This window comes from Hippocampus comes, unplaced genomic scaffold (genome assembly GCF_001891065.2).
Source record: "Hippocampus comes isolate QL1 unplaced genomic scaffold, H_comes_QL1_v1.1 scaffold43, whole genome shotgun sequence".
Classification (NCBI taxonomy): Eukaryota; Metazoa; Chordata; class Actinopteri; order Syngnathiformes; family Syngnathidae; genus Hippocampus; species Hippocampus comes.
The window spans coordinates 574,705-594,059 of NW_017805276.1; the positions used below are offsets into that span (position 1 = coordinate 574,705).

At 45.5% G+C, this 19,355-nt stretch overlaps 1 protein-coding gene across 1 annotated transcript in view; it reads right to left on the reverse strand.

The window, feature by feature from the left end:
• Nucleotides 1-16,882, reverse strand: part of LOC109515997 (cysteine-rich motor neuron 1 protein) — a 34,090-nt gene extending 17,208 nt beyond the window's left edge. The window contains exons 1-4 of the mRNA XM_019870145.1: nt 16,052-16,882; nt 10,676-10,834; nt 10,293-10,466; nt 2,321-2,563 (exon numbers count right to left, since the gene is read on the reverse strand). Coding sequence (XP_019725704.1) covers nt 2,321-2,563; nt 10,293-10,466; nt 10,676-10,834; nt 16,052-16,349 — 874 coding nt within the window. The 5' untranslated portion in view covers nt 16,350-16,882. The remainder of the gene's footprint in view (nt 1-2,320; nt 2,564-10,292; nt 10,467-10,675; nt 10,835-16,051) is intronic.
• Nucleotides 16,883-19,355: the final 2,473 nt, after the last annotated feature.

The window sequence follows — 19,355 nt, forward strand, 5'->3', positions numbered from 1 at the left end:
CCTCGGAGGACGTACCCAAGCTAATTGTCAGTCTTCAACAGGCCTATCACAAACAAACAGAATCATTATTAACTTCTTTTCTCTTTTCCAGATAATCGCAACATGCACTCCTTTCCCAGCCAACAATGGCGCAACTCTGAAAACAGGTGGAACATGGTGTCACTGCAGCCCGCGGACCTGGACAAAACCCTACGGCCAAGTGGGACGAATCCAGAGCCAAGTGGGCAATGGAAACCTGGGAGTCATCCCAACAGTGGATACAATGTGCCAATGAAAGCATGTTGTGTTTAATTGTAGTCTCTGACATAGCCTTGGTCCTCAGGTTTCTTGCCAGTCCTTGACGACCTTTTGTTGACCTTTTCAACGTTATTTACAGTAAAAGCCCTTTTTGATTTCGCATCGCCTGGGTTGACCGAGGCTGTAATAAAGGCGGCAATGGAGGGGCTGCCATTCAGCCCCCGACAGCCTGCCGGACTCGATTACCCTCCCGACTGGCAGAATGAAGCACATAAAAAGCATTCCCATCAATGAACTGTTGAACCTTTTCCCTCTGGACGTGTGACCAGACAAGAACCCTTTGACACTGCACTTCTGTTGAACAAATTCATAGCCTAAGCACTTTCCTGGTCACTGGGTTTGTTAAGTCCATTAATTCCAGGACATGGCATCCATTTATACATGTGGAAGCGCCAGAATGGGAATTTGTTCTGTTGGTAAAACAGCGAATATGTGTTGAGAGCGCAGAGTAAACAGAGCACTCGCACGGGTCCCCTCCCAGCCTCATTGGCTCTCTTGGGGCCTGAAACATGAAGCAGGATTTGGAACTTCAATCTGAGTTTCCAGCAGTGTTGTGATGCTGGGCCGCTAAAAGCCTTTCAAAAAAAAAAAAAAAAAAACATAAGGGGAAAGCTGCACAAACAGCAGAAAGGTCTCCGAGGAAGTTACCCAAGACACTCATTGTATTTCCTGGATGAGCATTATATGAAAACTGTTAATGGACTGCAGGGGGAGTTTCTTGACTCATTCGTCTTTGTCAGCTCTGTTTAGTTGACTAAAAGACGGATTACAGAACTTTTAGTTGAGAGCCTGACATCATCAAGAGCTGTGTTGCATGATTTGTATTTATTCTCCACATGTCCCGAAATCATATTCTTGCTCTTGTGTATACTTTGCTGAATAATTTGAACAAATCATTGGCTCACTTACACCAGCTTCAGTCAAAGGTTTTCCTTGCGTGCCATAGTCTAACAGCTAAACTTTCCAATCAGTTATTTGGACAATTGACATTGGATTGTCATTTACGTGAATGTGTGAAACTCCTCTACAACGAAACCTACATGGGTGAAAATACCCCCTAGTGTAAAAAAATCTTCATGCATTAACACCATTCCCACTCTCCTGCCCCCCATACAACGAAAAAAACACCCTGTTGCGTTATACAAAATCTTTTTCTTTGCTCTTGCCTCACGATGAGAATCACTACAACGAAGTCTCATCCAACAGCGACCTCTACTGCTTCGTTCGGAAACCGCAACAGCAACCATCACACTGGTTTACACATGCGCAGTAGTCCAGGAAGTATTTGGGATTGTTAGTTTCAGACGCAGGAAGAACGTTGCATTGCTAAAATGGCTACAAAACGGACCTTTGGATGTCAAGGAGCTAAGACAAGAAGAGCTCTGACACTGGAAGAGAGGGTAAAAGTGATCAAAATGAAAGACGGAGGAAGCAAAATAAAAGACATCATCCAAGAAATTGATGTAAGTGAAAGTGAATGCTGATCGTAAGTTTCGCAATTTCTTTCCCTTTTTTTCTTTCTACACTGACTATATGAAGTGTCAAATAAGTGTATGCTCATACTTATGCACTATTGGAATAAAAATAAAGAGTACACATACGTTTGTGTGTGTGTGTGTGTGTGTGTGTGTGTTACATCTGAGATCAAATTTGCTACAGTGAAAAAAACCCTGTTGTGAAAAATTTCTTGCTGCAAACATGATTTCATTGTAGAGGAGTTTCACTGTATAACCGTGTGGGTCACAGTTGCCAGAATGCCTTCCAGTCCTGTCATATACTGTTACTGTTTTTTTTTAACTTATTTTACTTCAGTAGTTCCAATGTAGAGGGGTGAGAATAAACTTCTATCTACTGTAATCAGCAGCTATGTGTCATTTTGGTCAGCAGGGGGTGAGAAGGTGCACGAGAGAATAATTGTCCACAAGAAGGAGATGAATCTCTCACCTCCTCTGAGCATAACCACAACCCCCCAGCGGGAGAGCAGTCAGAACGGTTTGTGTAAAGTGCAGTTGGGTGGAATCACCTTTCTGGCACTCAAAGACATCGCAGCAGTCTCCAGGCTGACCACTGGCCTTGCTGAGTGGCACAGCACGCTGCCCGCTCGGGCAGTTGGGCCGGCGGCAGGCCCCAAAGTCGCAGGTGCACTGGGGTGAAATGGAGGGGCAGCAACCAGCAGGAGGTGTGTAGCTCTTGGTCAAGACGGAGCCTTTTGGGCATGATGACGCCTGGAGGGCAGGACAGGTAACGCTGGCGCACCTGAGTTCATCTGTAACGGACAGACATCAAGACACAGGAGGGTATAAGCGTGCATGAATAATACGCGGGAAATATACACTTGAAATATTTGCCACCTACAAAATAAATACGTGATTGACTATCGTCAAAGATTTGGTCGGATTTAGGACTCTTGGGCACATAACTAGATAGGTGTCTTGAACTAGGCTGTTGCGTCGCTGTGACCTTTTTCCGGGCTTTGCGTCTTCCTGTCTAGTGTAAGAATAGGACGCATTTTAGACAGAGTAGACCTTCTTTCGCATCTGGAAGAAAAAGGCCGCACGGCCGTGTGATGCGCTTTTTGGTAGTTAGTGTTAGCATAGCAGGCATTAAAAATAAGAGGCCCAGCAGAGGTTTGCAGGAAAACGTTCAACCTTAATACAAAGTAGATTTTGCTTTTGTGATATTTCATCCAGTCACTGATGGTGTCATGGTACATGCACCTGACTTTGATGCAGGCGGATTTTGGTTCAGTGATGGTGTGAATGTGAGAGTGAATGGGGTCTGTTTCTGCGAATGACTGGGTGTTGTCGATCTTTGGCCTGAATTCAGCTGGAACAGGCTCCAGCTGCCTGCAATCTTGAAGAGACTAATAGAAAATATGTAGGGTAGTATACAGTAGAACACAGGTGTCAAACTCGAGGCCCAGGGCAACAGATCCGGCCCGCCGCGTCAATTAATGTGGCCCCTATGAAAACAAATCAGGTGTGTCTTTGCTAAACTCTGTACCGAAATTGTCAGTTGTCATAAATAACGTTGAGATTTTGCAAACATTTTGTTACCCTGTTTACACTCACTTGAGCAATTATTTAACAAACTATTACAGTTGACTTGACTGATTTCAAAACTAGTAATCCATTGATCTGTTGTGTACAAGTAATAATGCGATGAAACATTTTTTTGTGGTTTCACTGTCCTAACGGCCCTCTGAGGGAAGATGTAACTCCAAAGTGTCCTGTGCCAAAAATGAGTTTGACACCTCTGCAGTAGAAGATAGATGGATGGACAGTCAGCCAGATCTTTAGTTTATTCTGCATCCAAACGAAGAAACTGGTAAAGGATCCTACACACATACACACGATTTAACAGAGCAAACAACATATATAAATAATTTGGCCGAAGATACTTGTCCCTTTTATCAAGAAAAATCCAGATTCATAGATCACTGTAGACAGGATGTTGGAGACCAATGAATGAACGTCCAACCAGATAAACCCACTCTGATCAAATGGCGAAAGTAGGAACGCAAGAGCCTCTTGTATAAATATTGGCTAGCTCACACCTCACACTCAGTCAAGTGACTCAACAAAGACGCTACACTCCAATTACGGCTCAAAACTCAAGTTCGCAACGCCATCCAACACAAACCCAACACACAGTCATTAGATCCACACTTCACTCTGTGACAGCTTTACGGCATCCTGTCAGGGAAACCAGTGCGCTACTTTTGACGTGACAAGGGCAGGCTTGCGCAGACCTCGTCAAAGGGGTCTGGGATCCAGACCCAGCATGACTGAACTGGATGGTAATCCAAGCAGCTCCTCAACAGAGCTTTTCTTCTTCTCCCTACTCGGCTTCACTTGGCATGCGTTGGTCTATACATTCACCAGAGCCAACATAATAGCTCTGATACCGCTTGTTAAGCGGGGAGGTGGGTGCAGGGCCACTGCAAATCTGGGCAAAGGGGCTGAAAGGGTGTATTTTGGAGGCTGTTCAGGAAAAAGAAAAAGTGGAAGGCCTCTGCACCAACATTGTTCGAGAACAGAATCTACCTTAGCAAGATTGGATTACCCCAACCAAATGGGACATTACATCTATTCTGGTCCTCGGTGCTGCAGTAATGTAAACAACGCTGGCCAAGAGTGCGATTGGGAGCACAGACTCATGTTTTGTCCTCTGATTGTCAATCACTTCATGAAGCAATTTCACAGATCCGCTCCTGTAACAGTACACAAACACTTTGCACGGTGAAAGGAAATCTGAAAATCGCAGCGGGAGCAGAGATGATGGATGACGAGAATGGGTCAATAGACAATGGCATTAAAATCTGGATTCTGAGTTAGTAGGTATGGGACATACTTGGAAAATTTGCTTGCACAAAGAGTGGATGGTTGGTGAGGGAGGTTAAATCCTTCACGCAGACTTTGTGTGATTATTTCGAGGGTTTTGGTTACATTTCCGGTTCTTGATCAGTGTCCCAGACTGGAGCACGCTCCATGGTGCATATTTCAAAAACCATCAAAGATGCCTCGTGAACTTTGCCGACGAAATAGGGCAACAGAATGGGATGGTGAGAAAACTTCCAGCCTCGAATCCTGATGACTTGGAACCTAGAAGATCCCACAGTCTTTTCCCCCAATCATCCATCCGGGAGGTGCTGGAGCCTATCCGAGCCGTCTTCGGGCAGTAGGCGGGGGACACCCTGAACCGGTTGCCAGCCATTCGCAGGGCACACACAGACGAACAACCATCCACACTCACACTAAGGGACAATTTTGAGTGTTCAATCAGCCTGCCATGCATGTTTTTGGAATGTGGGAGGAAACCGGAGTACCCAGAGAAAACCCACGCAGGCACGGGGAGCACACGCAAACTCATCATTCCAACCTTAAATGAAGCCATGTCGACTTCTGTATTTAGACTGGTGTGTGTGTGTGTGTGTGTGTGTGTGTGTGTGTGTGTGTGTGTGTGTGTGTGTGTGTGTGTGTGTGTGTGTTGGGGCACTGAAAGATGAAGATTGGAAAAACACTTGTTTGGTGGGGGCTTTGATAAATAGAGCGGGAGTGTAATTTATCTTTACTGTACCATTTATTCAGGGAGCTTGGGAAAATCGAGGACTGCCACAAAGCTCTCATTGAAAGGAGTCATAGAAACTCAGGGAAAAGCCCTGTATGCAATCATTTTTTACCTTATTCCTACAGCGGAGTTAAATTCGTGTCATTGGAACACTGACTGACTACAACGAAGTCTGCCACCCATCATTTCCAGACTGGTTTTGCATATGAAAACCTCATGTGGCACTAAGTCATTGAAAACGCTCTGGACTGATCCCGTTCTGCACTGAAAAAGAAAAAAAAGAAAAAAAAACACTTTCGATGTATTGTATGTCTCCTAGAGAATGTTGATTACTCTTTCACGCTGATAATAGCTGGGGTTAGAGTGCACTGGGAAAGGCAGCTGTCAGACACGCTATTGTTATTCAAATGAACTGAATAAATAGAGTTCATTTGCAAAAGCTTCCGCCCCTTGTGATTCTAATTAATATAATTTTCTGCCTCGCACATTTTCGAGCACAATAGCGGATGGGGAAAAGTCAATGGCAAATGGATTCTGTGCCGTTTGTGTTCTCTCGCTGGGCATGGATGGCTCTAATTAGAACCATTTTTGTCTTATAACAGTGGCCATACTCCAGTTTGCACAGACACAAAAGGCCTGATTTGGTATGCTTGATTAAGTGTCTCGGGCCGAAATCACATTTTGTGCCTTTGTTCGACGCCATCGTGGCAGAAAAGAATAGTAAGACGCCAGAACGTAAGCAGCAGAAATGAAAAATAAACCTGTCCCACACTCACAAGTCATGCAGAAAGATATCCGAAGCTGGTCTTGAAGGAGCTCGGATAAGAAAATTGCACCATTACCACGGAATGAGCTCTTTTGTCAACAATGCCCGTTTTTGGCATCTCAGCAGCTCATTGATGAAAGAAAAACATCTCCTTTCGAAATGTTTTTTTCCCGCCCCTCACTCCAAACAAGGGCACAAGGCAAGCAGTCTTTCCCCAAACCGGAGCGCTTCAGCCGGGCAGAGGAGACTTGTGTTGACAGCCTCCGTTTACTCATGGGGAAAAAAAAAAAAAAAAAAAAAGCGCACAATGAGAGTTCTGTTCACAACTGACTTTGGAACCAAGTCAGCATAGAACAACGCTGTCTCAGTCCAGCTGCTCTCTGTGGATTTATGGTCTATCCTAAGCTTTTTGAGACTTGCTCCACAATGGGTACACATCAGGGCATCTCGAGTGTAAAACTATGGGGGGGAGCTCGGCTTCATGCCCAACAAGAAGTTACAGCTGCGAGAGTTGGCATTGTTTTTCCTGTGTGTGAGCAAGCGTGAGGCCCACAGAGCAGGATACTAAAATTGAGACCATGGGCAGAAGCTTGTGGCCATGATAGTCTGAGCATCACCTGCCAACAGGCCCGACTGCTCATTATTTAGAGCAGGGATGTCCAAGTCCGGTCCTCGGGAGTCCATTTCCCGCTGCCGCACACCTGATTGACATGATCAGCTCATCAGCGATCTATTCACAAGCCAGATCCTTCATTTGAATCTGGTTGGAGATAGCGAAACATCTAAAACAGGTTTGATAGGGGGATCCTTAGGACTGGACTTGCAGACTCCTGACACACACACACTCCTTTAGAGATGATACTCTTCATCCATTATTTCAAGAAGCGCCTGTGATGGTCAGGTTTGACTTGGCTCAAGAAGAGGTCCGTGCGAAAGTGCGCGCATATGCTCCATTTGCTCACGTTTACAAAGTCAAGTCAATGGCAGTCAAGGAGCAGGACTTTTTATTATTATTTGCTTCAACACGAGTATCTTTCGGTCTCTCTTAATAGAACTCTAGTGTGGTTTCCCTCTTTGCGTGTTTCTGTTGGTCTAATGTGAAATAAGTTAACGCGACTTCAATTTCTTTGAGACCGAAAGCAAGCCGACCTTGATTAAAAACAAATTGGAGAATTATATCAGGTCACGGTGACATAACTCAGGTACCAAGTAAACAGATGAAACTGTTGACTGACTAGTCTTCAATCTTGCATTGTTTGTTGATGGCAAGTTTATAGCTCAAGATGACCCTTACAGCGGACAGAGTTTGTTGACACCGTCGATCACCTGCAATTCCTTGTGAGGATAAGCAGTACAGAACATGAAAGGATACATTATTAATGTTGTCAACAAAAGACACCATTTCACTCACTCACTCTGTACACTAAACTTCCCCCCTTGTCTAAATTCTTGTAACTAGCGATGAAATGAAACGGTTCCCAGTTTACCGATAAACCACGATAAAATTTCACACTGTTAGTCATCCCCTTTTAAATTGTACTGATCTTTTTGTTATTTGAAGACTCGATATAGGTGTCATTGTGAGTGTGAAAGATTTTGGTTGTCAGGAAGTCCCCTGAGAACATGACGATAAGCTGTATTGAAGATGGATGGCAGGATGTGCCATGTTTAGCTACAGAATAGCTATAACCCCCCCCCCCCCAGTGAATACTTCTCTGATAGTGTCACAAGCATTAATATCTTTCTAAAATCTGAATTTTGGATAGAGTTATCTATTTGTATATCAATGTTTGATTGTGAAGATGTACGTAACGTAGCCAGTGAGGCTAAAGCTAATGCTCCACTTCATCGGAAATATGAAATATATATAACGGTCAGGGTATTAAATCTGAATAGCAAACGGCAAAATCCACGCAGGATTGTAGCAGAGAGTGTGTGTGTGTGTGTGTGTGTGTGTGTCTGTGTTGCTGCTTTAGAGTGTATATTTGCTCATGCTGCTATCTGTGAGAGACCGATAAGGCTCCATTATTATGTGCAGCCAATTGTACGACTCCTCTGAAACATTGTTTGTGCTTATTCATATCAGCAAGAAAAAGGTGGGGAATTCCTTCCAAATAGCAGTCAGACGCCTTATCGGGAATTACACATAAACTCCCCTTGAGTGTAAAATGACCCAACGTCACCCTTCTAAGCAAGGGGCCTGACAGAAAAAAAAAAGTCATCAAAATGTTTGGCTTCACTCGAGATTTCCTATCTTGCAGTGTCTGCCCGCACCGCCCCCCTCATCATGTCCTCTTTAGTTTCAGACAGAAGGGAGTGTCTGCTCACCATGTTGCCTTGGACCGAATGTTTGCCGCCACATTACATCAGCGATTTGTAAAACAAAAGGAGAACAAGATTGCAGTGAAAATACAGTAAAAGAGGTCACTGAGCGCCGGCAGCAGCATGGTTGTGACACTTTGAAGTACAGTACACTGAAAATTAAAAAATGGTGTGTTGAATGTGCTCAATTTTATTTTATCAAGTGGCTGCAAACTATAGAATCATCTGCATTTAGATACATTTTTTTTAAAGTAGATGTATATTCTACTTAAAAAAATGTAACTGGATACAGATGATTTTATTTTGTGCAAACACTTGGTGAAAAATAAAATTGAGTACATTCAAGAAACCCTTACTTTCCAGTGTAATGACCGGATCTTTGGATTTCAAGCCTGCGAAGTCAATACAGCAACCAGCCATTCTAAGCACGTTTAAATGTCAATCTATGCCAGTAAGGTGAAAGAAGATAAGCGTGACTTCAGTATAGGATTTTTGTTTGGTGGGTTGTGTCCCAATATTTTTCTGATTTAAAATATGTACCTTGGCTCAATAACGGTTTAAGCAACCAGCTCCAATCTAGTTTTTGTCGGCAGTCTGACAACATCCTTCCATTTTGTACCGCATATCCTGTTGAGGGTGACAGCTGAGCCGCAGAATTATCCCAGCTGACTTTGGGTAAAAGGCTAGGTAAGACCCTTGCTCTGGCTGCCAGTCAACTGCAGAGCAGAATGACTGACAGGCCAAACCAAGTGGGTGGAAAGTGCATGGAGTGAGCTTTTGACTGATTTGTCTGGCTAGTTGCTTTGCATTCCTTCATCTTTGACACCGTTGAGATGAATACCATGTTTGTCAAACAAGAATCATCAGGATGGAGTTACTGTATCTCAACTAATCAATCAAGGCAAAAACTTCAGCGGGGGAGGGGGGCGGGGTAATGCAGAATTTAGGATATACTGTTTTTCTTTTCTCTAAAAACAGTCATGGATTTAGCCACTATGGGCGCTGGCAGGTTTTCAACCGTGACGTTCTGGTGCTGCGGCTTCAAGAGGAAGTACGTCTTGATGGCAAACAAAAGGAACATGTCTGACTGGGGCGCAGCAACAGACTAGATAATTATCACACATAGACACGTGCACAAACCCAGACGCGGAGGTTCAAATGCACACATTCAGTAGGCTATACAATGCGCAGCTGTGAGGAAGCACGTTTGGCTCTTAATGAGAAGCCATAAAAGTGTGTGCGTGACAGCATTCGTGTGTGTGTGCGCGCGTGCGTGGGTGATAAGCTGCTGAAAAATGTTGTTTATCCTTTTCACTGGTGTGAGTTGAAACTGTCATCGGTTGGGCTTCGGGGATGAAAGTTCTTTCATTGTCACTAGAGTTTTTAATGATGGTGCTTTTGATGAACAGAACTTCCTGGGGGAACAAACAACCGCCCTGAACTATGAGTCACAAAAAAAAAAGGGGGGGGGGCGGGGAGTTGTTTTTACTTGGCGTCTCGGTTGCAGTCCATAGCCAATGTCCAGTTGTTTATCTGACATAAGAACATTTTCAGTGCCAATGACCAGAGCTTTTCTCTTCACGCGGCAAAATCTTCCTGTTTTGTGCCCCTTTGACAATGTTGGCCCACGTCGCTCGCTTTCTTTTTGTTTGTCGGTTAGTCAGGATTACGCAAAAGCCGAGGCGGGGTGGCACATGTGTCTTTTGTGTTTGCGTGTGGCATTCATTAAAAGGCCGTTCATTGCCGTCGACCGCCTCCTGATGTCAAAGTGCTTGCAGCTCAGTGCAGAAACTTCTCTCCCCGATGCGGACGGACACACAACAAAGCTGACGGTTACCTGCGGCTTCCTGGCACTGGCTGCGGTTGATGTAGGCAAAGTGGTGGCCGCAGCTCTGAGATTCGCACATGCAGCCGCCAGCGGTCAGGTTACATCCAGAGAACATGCAGGCCGGGTTGGACGGTCCCACATACTTCTGCCCGTGCCTTTCCCGGGACTCTTGGTTTCGATTCTCTGGATGGATCCCCCACAGCCACGCAAGGAACAGTCATCGATGAGTCACAAGAAAAACCAGAAGTCTTAACGTGCGTGTCATCACTACGATAGCGTTGAGTAGCGTTAGTCACATCCGAGCAACATCTGTTGAGGATTAGGAGCTCGAAGATTGTTACGGCGCGATTTTAGAAACGACTTAACTGTGAACTATGAGCGGGGTGGCTCACCTGAACGGGCCTTCATGCATGTCTCCTGGTCTGGGAAGGTGAAAAATCCCAGGCAGGTGTGTCTGGCGTCACAAACACACTGATCTCCTTCTCTGTCGCAGCCCGTCGTCAGCGGGCATCGCTCGTCTTCCAGGCCGGCCTCCGGATAATCCGGAAGCACTGAAGATGAGAGTGGGGTGGGGAAAGGGTTGAGGACACGCAACATGAGCTTCTCATTTGAGCTCACTGCACGCTCACTGTCAATTTTCACTTTTGGATCAGAAATAGGCTGCCCGGTGGTCCAGCGGTTAGCGTGTTGACCTCACAGTGCAGAGGTCGTGGGTTCAATCCTGGCTCCGGCCTCCCTGTGTGGAGTTTGCATGTTCTCCTTGGGCCTGCATGGGTTTTCTCCGGGTACTCTGGTTTCCTCCCACATTCCAAAAACATGCATGGCAGGCCGACTGAACACTCTAAATCAGGGGTGTCAAACTCATTTTAGTCGCGGGCCAATTTTGAATCACGTCTTCCTCCGAGGGCCATTATGACGCAAAATTATTGCACAACAAAATAATAGATTACTAGTTTTCAAATCAATCAAGTAAATTATTATAGTTTGTTCAATTATTGTTCAAGTGGATGTAAACAGGGTAACAAAATTACAGTATTGCAGAATTTTGGTCCAGATTTTAGCAAGTTGACACACATGATTTGCTTTCGCGGGCCACATAAACCCCCATGATTGGCTTTCGCGGGCCACATAAAATGACCCGACGGGCCAGATCTGGCCCTCGGGCCCTGAGTTTGACACCAGTGCTCTAAATTTCCCCTAGGTGTGAGTTTGAGCGCGGATGGTTGTTCGTCTCTGCGTGCCCTGCGATTGGCTGGCAACCGGTTCAGGGTATTTCGAGATAAAATAAGTTTTCATTTCGTATTTTTACTCCGAGACTTTACAAGACCTAATTTGCTTGTGGCCTCCTTTGTAAGTTGCAACCCTCTACAGCTCAAGTGGCAAGTGTAATTCTGGGTTGCCCTTTCTCTTCACCCCCCATCCCCGCCCCCTTGTTGTGCCATGCTACTCCAACCATTGAAGCCATTCTATGCTTTTTGTTTTGTTTGGCACTCCCAGCGAGCGAATCTTGCTGCTTCCTAGAAACGCCTCCTCTGCACCAAGGCTGCTTGCAACCAACTCATTACTATAGATACCGTTCTTTTGCTAGGCACGCCTTCTCTACAGAAAATGGCGCATTCAGCCGAAGCCAAACTTGAACCAGCCTTCGCAATAGCATGGAGGGAATGACTGAGGGATGAGACACATTTCTGAAGAACCACCCAAAAAAAAAAACTGTAGGAATAAAGGGGGGCCCCCCAGAGAGGGCCCTCACATACACATTAGCCATAGTGTTCCGTTCCTCTGAATGCATGACGAAACACGACTGCATACAGCAAATTACCCTTCTTCATAGTTGTCAAAGATCAGCAAGAACGGCAACAGAATAAACAGGATGAGACAAAGTGTGACACTTTCCCAAGCATGTGGCTCCCATGCCTCATTAAAACCACGTTGAAGCACGATTTGAGCTTATTTTAACTCCCTGGCTTTCTTCCCCAAAAAGTTGGAATGACGCATTTTGTTCTGTAATGCTCAACTAAAATAGCCTTAGTTACTAAGAATCCTTTCTCTTCTCGGTTATTGTTTTCGTTTTGAGTGATCTGAATTAGCCGGAAAGCATGAATAGCTCTTTCCCAAAGTTCCGAATAGTTGCGTTGCTGATTCCTGAGTGACGACAGACGCTAACAAGCCTTGAACTGTGAGTGACTGAACGAGGAGACGACTTTACCTTTCTTTCACCTGAGTTAGTCTGCGCTGCTTAATAGCTCTCCCAGGCTGCCAGCAAAAGTCTTTTCAATAAACCAAACCCCAAAAAAACGCTCCCCGATTTCCTTTCACCTTGAAATGATCCTCGTCTCAACTTTTTTTTTTCCGTCCCAAGGTTTTCCAGTCACTAGCGAGGTGTTTTCTTATGAAATGGTAGGCACGAAGGTGCGCGGCTGTATTGGGGAGGTGGAGGGGTCATGGCACTTCGAAAAGGGTCGAAGCAGTCCAAACAGTCAATGAGAGACTGAACATTGTTTATGCAAAGCTTGCCTGACCACAGTCGAGTCTGACCTGCTTATCTGGGATCTGGCCTGGCATGACTCTGGCCAAGGCCCGTGGCTTCATCCCAAGGGGGATCCCTCTCTCAGCCACTCAGTCTGCTTGTCTTGGCATCCACAATCGGGATGAGAAAGCTGACCTCTAGAGGCCCTCTGGCTGATAGGGAGCTAAAAAGGAAGTCTTTGAAACATTAGATAATACCAGAGGAAGGGAGAAAGGGAAGGCATGTGAAGGAGGGTCGTTGGACATAGGGTCCGAGCTAGACAGGCATTCTGGGACAACATTTGGGGGAAAGGAAATGTGGGGAGAGCAAACGCTTTGACAGGAGAAACCTCCACGCAAATCATTTAGCGTCGACTGGATGATTTTCACCTGCCCGACAGGCAGAACACAGATAAGTCAAGAGGTCCCGATGACTCTTCTTTGAAGCATGTCGTTGTGTACTCAAGACACGGCACGCAAACGGAAGGGGCTGCATTTCTTTCGCATAGCTTGCATATTTTCTCTGCGCTCCGTGGAGACAATTTATCTGAAGAGCGATTTTCTTTTTACGAGCAACATTTTTTTTTTCTCATGCTAATGTAATCATTCCTGTTTATTATCCCTTTCAAAATACCTGTCATTAAGCACTTATTCCGTCATTTTTCGCATATTTCAATGGCGGCATCCTCTTGAACAGCAGGACCTTGTATTTGAACATGTCAAGATGATGTCAGAGAGCAGATTAAAATGGCAACCCATTTCAGGAACGTGCCCGGCATCACACCTGCGCTGTAACATTCTCGCTGTTCCACACTAAAACATTGTGACCACCCAGCACGCTGGCCAGAAAAGTAAGGGGATCAGAAAGTGGAAATATTTACCCCCTCCTGCTGATTGCAGGTCTAATCACTTGAAGACCTTTGGAGCTTGAGGAGGGGGGAAATCTGGGATCAGTCCTCAGCAGCCTGCCTACTGTGGCCCCTGAAAACTTATTGGGAGGTGTTGATTTATCCCCCCACCTCGAGCTGCATGCGTGTGTGTGTGTGTGTGTGTGTGTGTGTGTGTGTGTGTGTGTGTGTGTGTGTGTGTGTGTGACTTGAGGGTCAGCAGCATGCTCCAAGAACCCTGGAGCCACAGGACCAGAGCCACAACTCAATCAAAGGAGCCATTAAGGTGCCCTGGCTTTACCAGAGCTACTCATTTGAAGACGAGATGCCTACCAAACAGCGGCCTGATGAGAGTACGAGGCATAATCAAGAGCTGTGTCTCACGGGACGGCCTGTGGGTTGAGACCTTGACTTCAACCACCCTTACACGGGGACAATTGGGGGACTGCGTCAAGGGAAGCAGACACGTACTGAGAGATGTCGGTCCTCTTCAATCTTCCCCCGCACGGGGCTGGACGGAGCGCAGGTGAAGGATGGTCTGCTTGCTTGTTCATCAGAGGAAAGCCATTGCTACTTCATTTGTTTTGGATGTGGAGGAACCTGACACCCCAAACGTTGCTTTGAAGTGCACCAAGTTACACAAACACTGTCGAGAATGAGCACAACCCACAAGTAATGTAGTGTAGCGATAGAACAAATCCTCCCAACTATCAAAACGCTCCCATGCACCGTTGCACTCATTTCATCTCGTCTCAATTGACAACCTCGTGTGGTTTTTTTCAACAGCAAGACTTGACGCGGCTTTGAGTGCACGTAATTCAAATTTGCCAAACATATTGTCATGCTCTCCACTAGAGTGACTCAAGCCTCAAATGAAAAGAATGAGCAATAGAAGCTGGAACGTCTGCTGGCAGTGAAGAGCCCTTTCGAGCTGTGGAGCAGCTCCAAACAGACAGCGGGCACACACTCCTGGTTACGACTGCCAGGACTAGACTGGCTGATTTAAATATTGTAGCGCACACACTTGAGGCATAACTATAACAAAACGGGTACAACATGGGTTCATTTCCGCACCATCTGCCTAGTTATTGAACTCCATCTTGTTTCTACCTTTCCCAAAGTCAAAAAGGTTCTGTACAGACGCTCCCCGACTTACGAACGTTCGAGTTACGAACAACGGTACATACGAACATTTTTGCGGGTAGAGGTATGTCGAAAAATGTTCTCGGACAGAGATGCTGTAAGTTAGATTTTGTATTGCGCGCCTTTTTTCAGAGTACTGTAGTGCTTCTTTCCGCCGCTAATACCGACGTGAGGCGCTGTGAGAGGAGAAGGAGGAGGAGGAAACGCCTGTCCCCATGAAGAAATTCGAGACGGAACTCTTGGCCGAGGGGTTTTCGCTCATAGATAAAGCCATCGCACTCTTCGAGCAGCAAGACCCAAATATTGAACGTTGCACAAAGGTTGCAAATCAAATGAATGATGCCATACAGTGCTACTGCATCATTTATGAGAAAAAGAAGAAAACTGTGCAATCCTCCATCATCTCCTTAAGCCTTCGAGTACATCTTCCAAAAGTAAGTTAAACTTCATTTTATTATACTTATATAAACCTTAAACATACTTACATAAGCCTTAAACATACATTCCATACAAAATATAGCACTGAAGCAACTTACGAACGAATTCACCGAACGAACGATCCTTCGGAACGTATCTCGTTCGTAAGCTGGGGAGCGTGTGTATATTAAAACGATGTAAGGCTATTATCTCTGTGACAAGATATTGTCTAATGGCAGATACAATCAGATACTCCCGAGTCACCTTTTGTCCCAGAAGGTCCAAGGCTAATTAGACTTCGGGCTAATTGGACTTCAAAGCAAATGTACACAGAACGTGTCAAGGGTATACGAACAACATGTGAGAGGAACCATGGACTTCTTTTGAGTGCACATTTAATTTCAATCTACACTAGCGTCCTCTATACGGTAAAGCTAATAAGTGGATTCCAATGTCACCGTGACAGTGTCAGTGGAATGATCAGCATGAGGGTACTGCAGGGGGGAAAATTGTACTCCACAAGGTACAATGATGCACTTTTCTAATGTTGCACACATGGGTCAGTTTCTGTGTAAACTCATGTATTCAACACGACTCATAATTGTACTTTAAGGAAACTGGTGGGGAAAAAAAAGGTGCAGGTTCTGTATCTCACGTTGAAATGACAAGGGTGCAAAAGCAAACGGCTATTTATGGCGCCCCCAAAGGTGGTACCCCCTGTTCTATTTCTTTCAGTGCCGTGCTGACAGATCTCCGAACAAATACTGTCTGGAAATCCCAAGAGAAATAAAAAAATGACACTCAGGTACTCACTTTTACAGACCCCAATTTCAGGGATGAGGGCAGCCCCAGTCGAGTTGACAGAGGCGCATGTCAGCCCCAGGGAACAGTAGCCGAGGTTCCAGTCCGGCCCCCCGCACGGCTCCCACTCCAAGCGGGCACAGTGCTCGCAGCACCCGCAAGGATCCTTGGCCATGGTCCGACCACCATCGCAGCCTTGTGTCGCCTTGGCGTGGCATTTCCGGAGATGGCACGGCGTGCACTCGTGAGCTTCGAGCACCCGAACCAAACAGAACGCAGTCAACATCAAAACGGACCTCTTCAGCAACATCTTGCAAAAAAAAAAAAAAGAAAAAAAAAAGAAAGAAAAAAGAAAAAGTGAACCAAAAATAATCTCGCGTTGTCAAGCTTGTCAAATGATGAAGCAGCCACGGCGAACACTAAAAGTAAAAGTTGCTGTGAAGTCCTGCGTCTTCCCTCGCCGCCACACTTGAGTGGCACCTCGATCCAAATGAAGGTTCAACCACTGCAACGTAAACTTACGTCCCCCTCTAGAAGCTCATGTGATGAAACACGTGCGGGAATCCGAAAGCTCCCCTCGGACCCGCTGGTGCCTGCAGCCTGCTGACAGCCTCGACACGGGGAAGCAAACTGAAACCCAAATTGACACAGCAGGCATTTAGAAATTAGCGGTGTACCCCTCCCCCTGATTGACACCGGTACCGACCAGTCAACATGGAGCTAAAGTGAAGGGCGGACCGCGGCCCATGAACCAGCGATGCTACACTGAAGAACTTTCAATGAACTCATCAAGTGAGGAAATGAACAGAGGTGGCAAAAGTACTCAAACGCTGTACTTAAGTACTGTATAAGTACACATACTTGAGTAAAAACGATTTGGGATCACATGTAATAGGATTCAACTCCTTTACTCAAGTAAATGTTTTTTTTAAAGTACACTGAAATGTATGGAAACGTTGAAATAAAACGTAAAAAAGGAAATTTTATTTCTACTGTCAATAATATACTACATTGCTTGTTTTAATAACTTGGCACATAAAAAAAAATACATTGTACTCGTACTGAGAAGGAAAAAAAAACACTTGATGTAAAGCTAATGCTAACTATATTAAAAAACAGGAACAAAAAACACACGCATGTGTGTGTGTGTGTTTTCATTACACAGAATTACTTTGTTGCCAGAGTGGTTGTCAAGCTGGCCCAAGACAAAACAACCGCCACAAATAATTCCTGCATACATTTGTTAATACTTTATCAGTTCCTGTACCTCCACGTGCTTTTTTTCCCCCTCACATGCATGGGAAAGAGACAGCAAGGGGCGGCACTACCTCAATTGCCTACCCTGACCGCACATCGCTCCTTGCATTGTAGATTTTCAACTTGCAAAGTCAAGTGTACCAAAGCAGAACCATTGCAGGTCAACCCGAGTGTGAAGCCATTGTACACTTAAAGGTAATGTACAGTACTATGTATACGGAACTGCCTCCACTGACCATATACTATCTCCATCTCTTGTCACCAACCACCAAATTGTTCTTTATCAGTATCCAACAACAAAGCCATCGGTCTGTCAAAGCTGTGCAGTCAAACATGGCAGACACTATCGGGACCTTATCATTCCACAGCGATGCCTTTTGCGCAGCGCCAACGTGAGTTTATTTGTGTTTGTTGGTGTCCGATTGTGTATGCAGGTGGCTTTGGCACGGTGAAAGGTCACTGGGTGTTTGTAGAAGCTGTGTTTGTGTGCTTTCACTGGCAGATGTGCATGTGTGTGGGCACATCTGGAGGTTTGTTGTCACTATGTCACCTACATCGAACACGGGACATGAGCAACAGCAATGACAATTAAAGGGATACTTCACATATGTACGCCATTTGCAGCAGTCAAAGTTAATTTAATTTGTTGTCCATGATAGATTTGACAATGTTACTCTTGTTCATATGCATTTCATAACTTTGAAAAGGATTTTCAAAATAATATAGATGGCCACCATGTTCTTTGTCATGAGATAACCATCACGTGTCATTGTTGGACTAGACTGCGCAATGACATAGACACATCTGTAGCTCTCTCTCTCTCTCTATATATAAGATGATTTTAAGTACAGCCACACAACACATAGGTTGAAATGTCAAATGAATTGCTCCTAGGATAAGACTTATAACTTTTGTGGAAGCTAACAAAATAGTAAGAATCATAAAGGAGGGATCTGTGTGTTGGTGTTTTTTTAAATTCAATCACTAATCCCGACCTGATGTCATTGTGGATAAAAGTGTCATGACACAACTGCCTGGAGTCATCCTCTCCAACACAAACACAACATCGAGAAGAGCTGTTCTGCCGCGTGCATAATCAGCTCCTTTGCTTCACAACCATGCTCTTGTCCTCTGACTTATCCCTCCCTCCTCTCCTCACTTGCATCCCTCTTGTCACATCAGCCGACCGGCAGTTAGAAAGCCTTTGATGGTTGACGACACATCGCATGTGGAACTTGGAGAGCCTCCGTTTCCTGCGACATGTGGAGATTGCAGCCTGACCATGCTGACCTATTTGCTTGGGCGATAGGGGCCAGCTGGCAAATGTAAGAGGCCCTTCATGCGGCTATCATGGGCCATTGGTTTATGTTTAGCCAACAGAAAGGTCATGGTACCGCTTGTTCCCCTTTACCCGCTCACTGCTCTTCCAATTTCATTGAAAATTTATGTTTTGCGGTGGGACATTAGCTAACGGTGCAGCAACATGATTGAAACCTGATCAGCGTCAGTTTGACAGCCCTCTCCAAAAGGAGCGTCGTCCTCACATAGGGGTTTCGGACGAGAGTGAGACGCTCGAAGACGGGAAAGGTGGGGTCGGACAGGGCGTTAGCATGTTCTGAATAACTGTAGTGTGCATGTGCTAATGATGTTGTGAGTCACACAACTCTGGGAAAAACGAAATCAGTGTGAGGGCGCCAGGTTCACTCTCTCCAACGATGAGCTCCCCTGTGTGTTGAATGTGATCCAGGCTTGTGAAAACAGCTTCAGGTGGTCCGCATTCATGACTCCATCTGATGGAGATTAGGTGACCCCCCCCACCCCCCGCCCAACCCCCCCTTTGGTCCTGTTGCAACTGACTGCCAAGTCACAGTACACCCAGATGGCGTGGAAGCGTCACACTGGTGCTGAGGAGGTGTTTCAGGGTGTGGACGATGGGGTGTTGTCGGACTCACTGGCAGCAACACGGTGACACTTGGCTGAACGTGGAGTCAACTATGACGTGTTGAGGGCATGTTAAGTGGGCAGTATGCACCACACCTGATTACATCTGTCAGGGTGA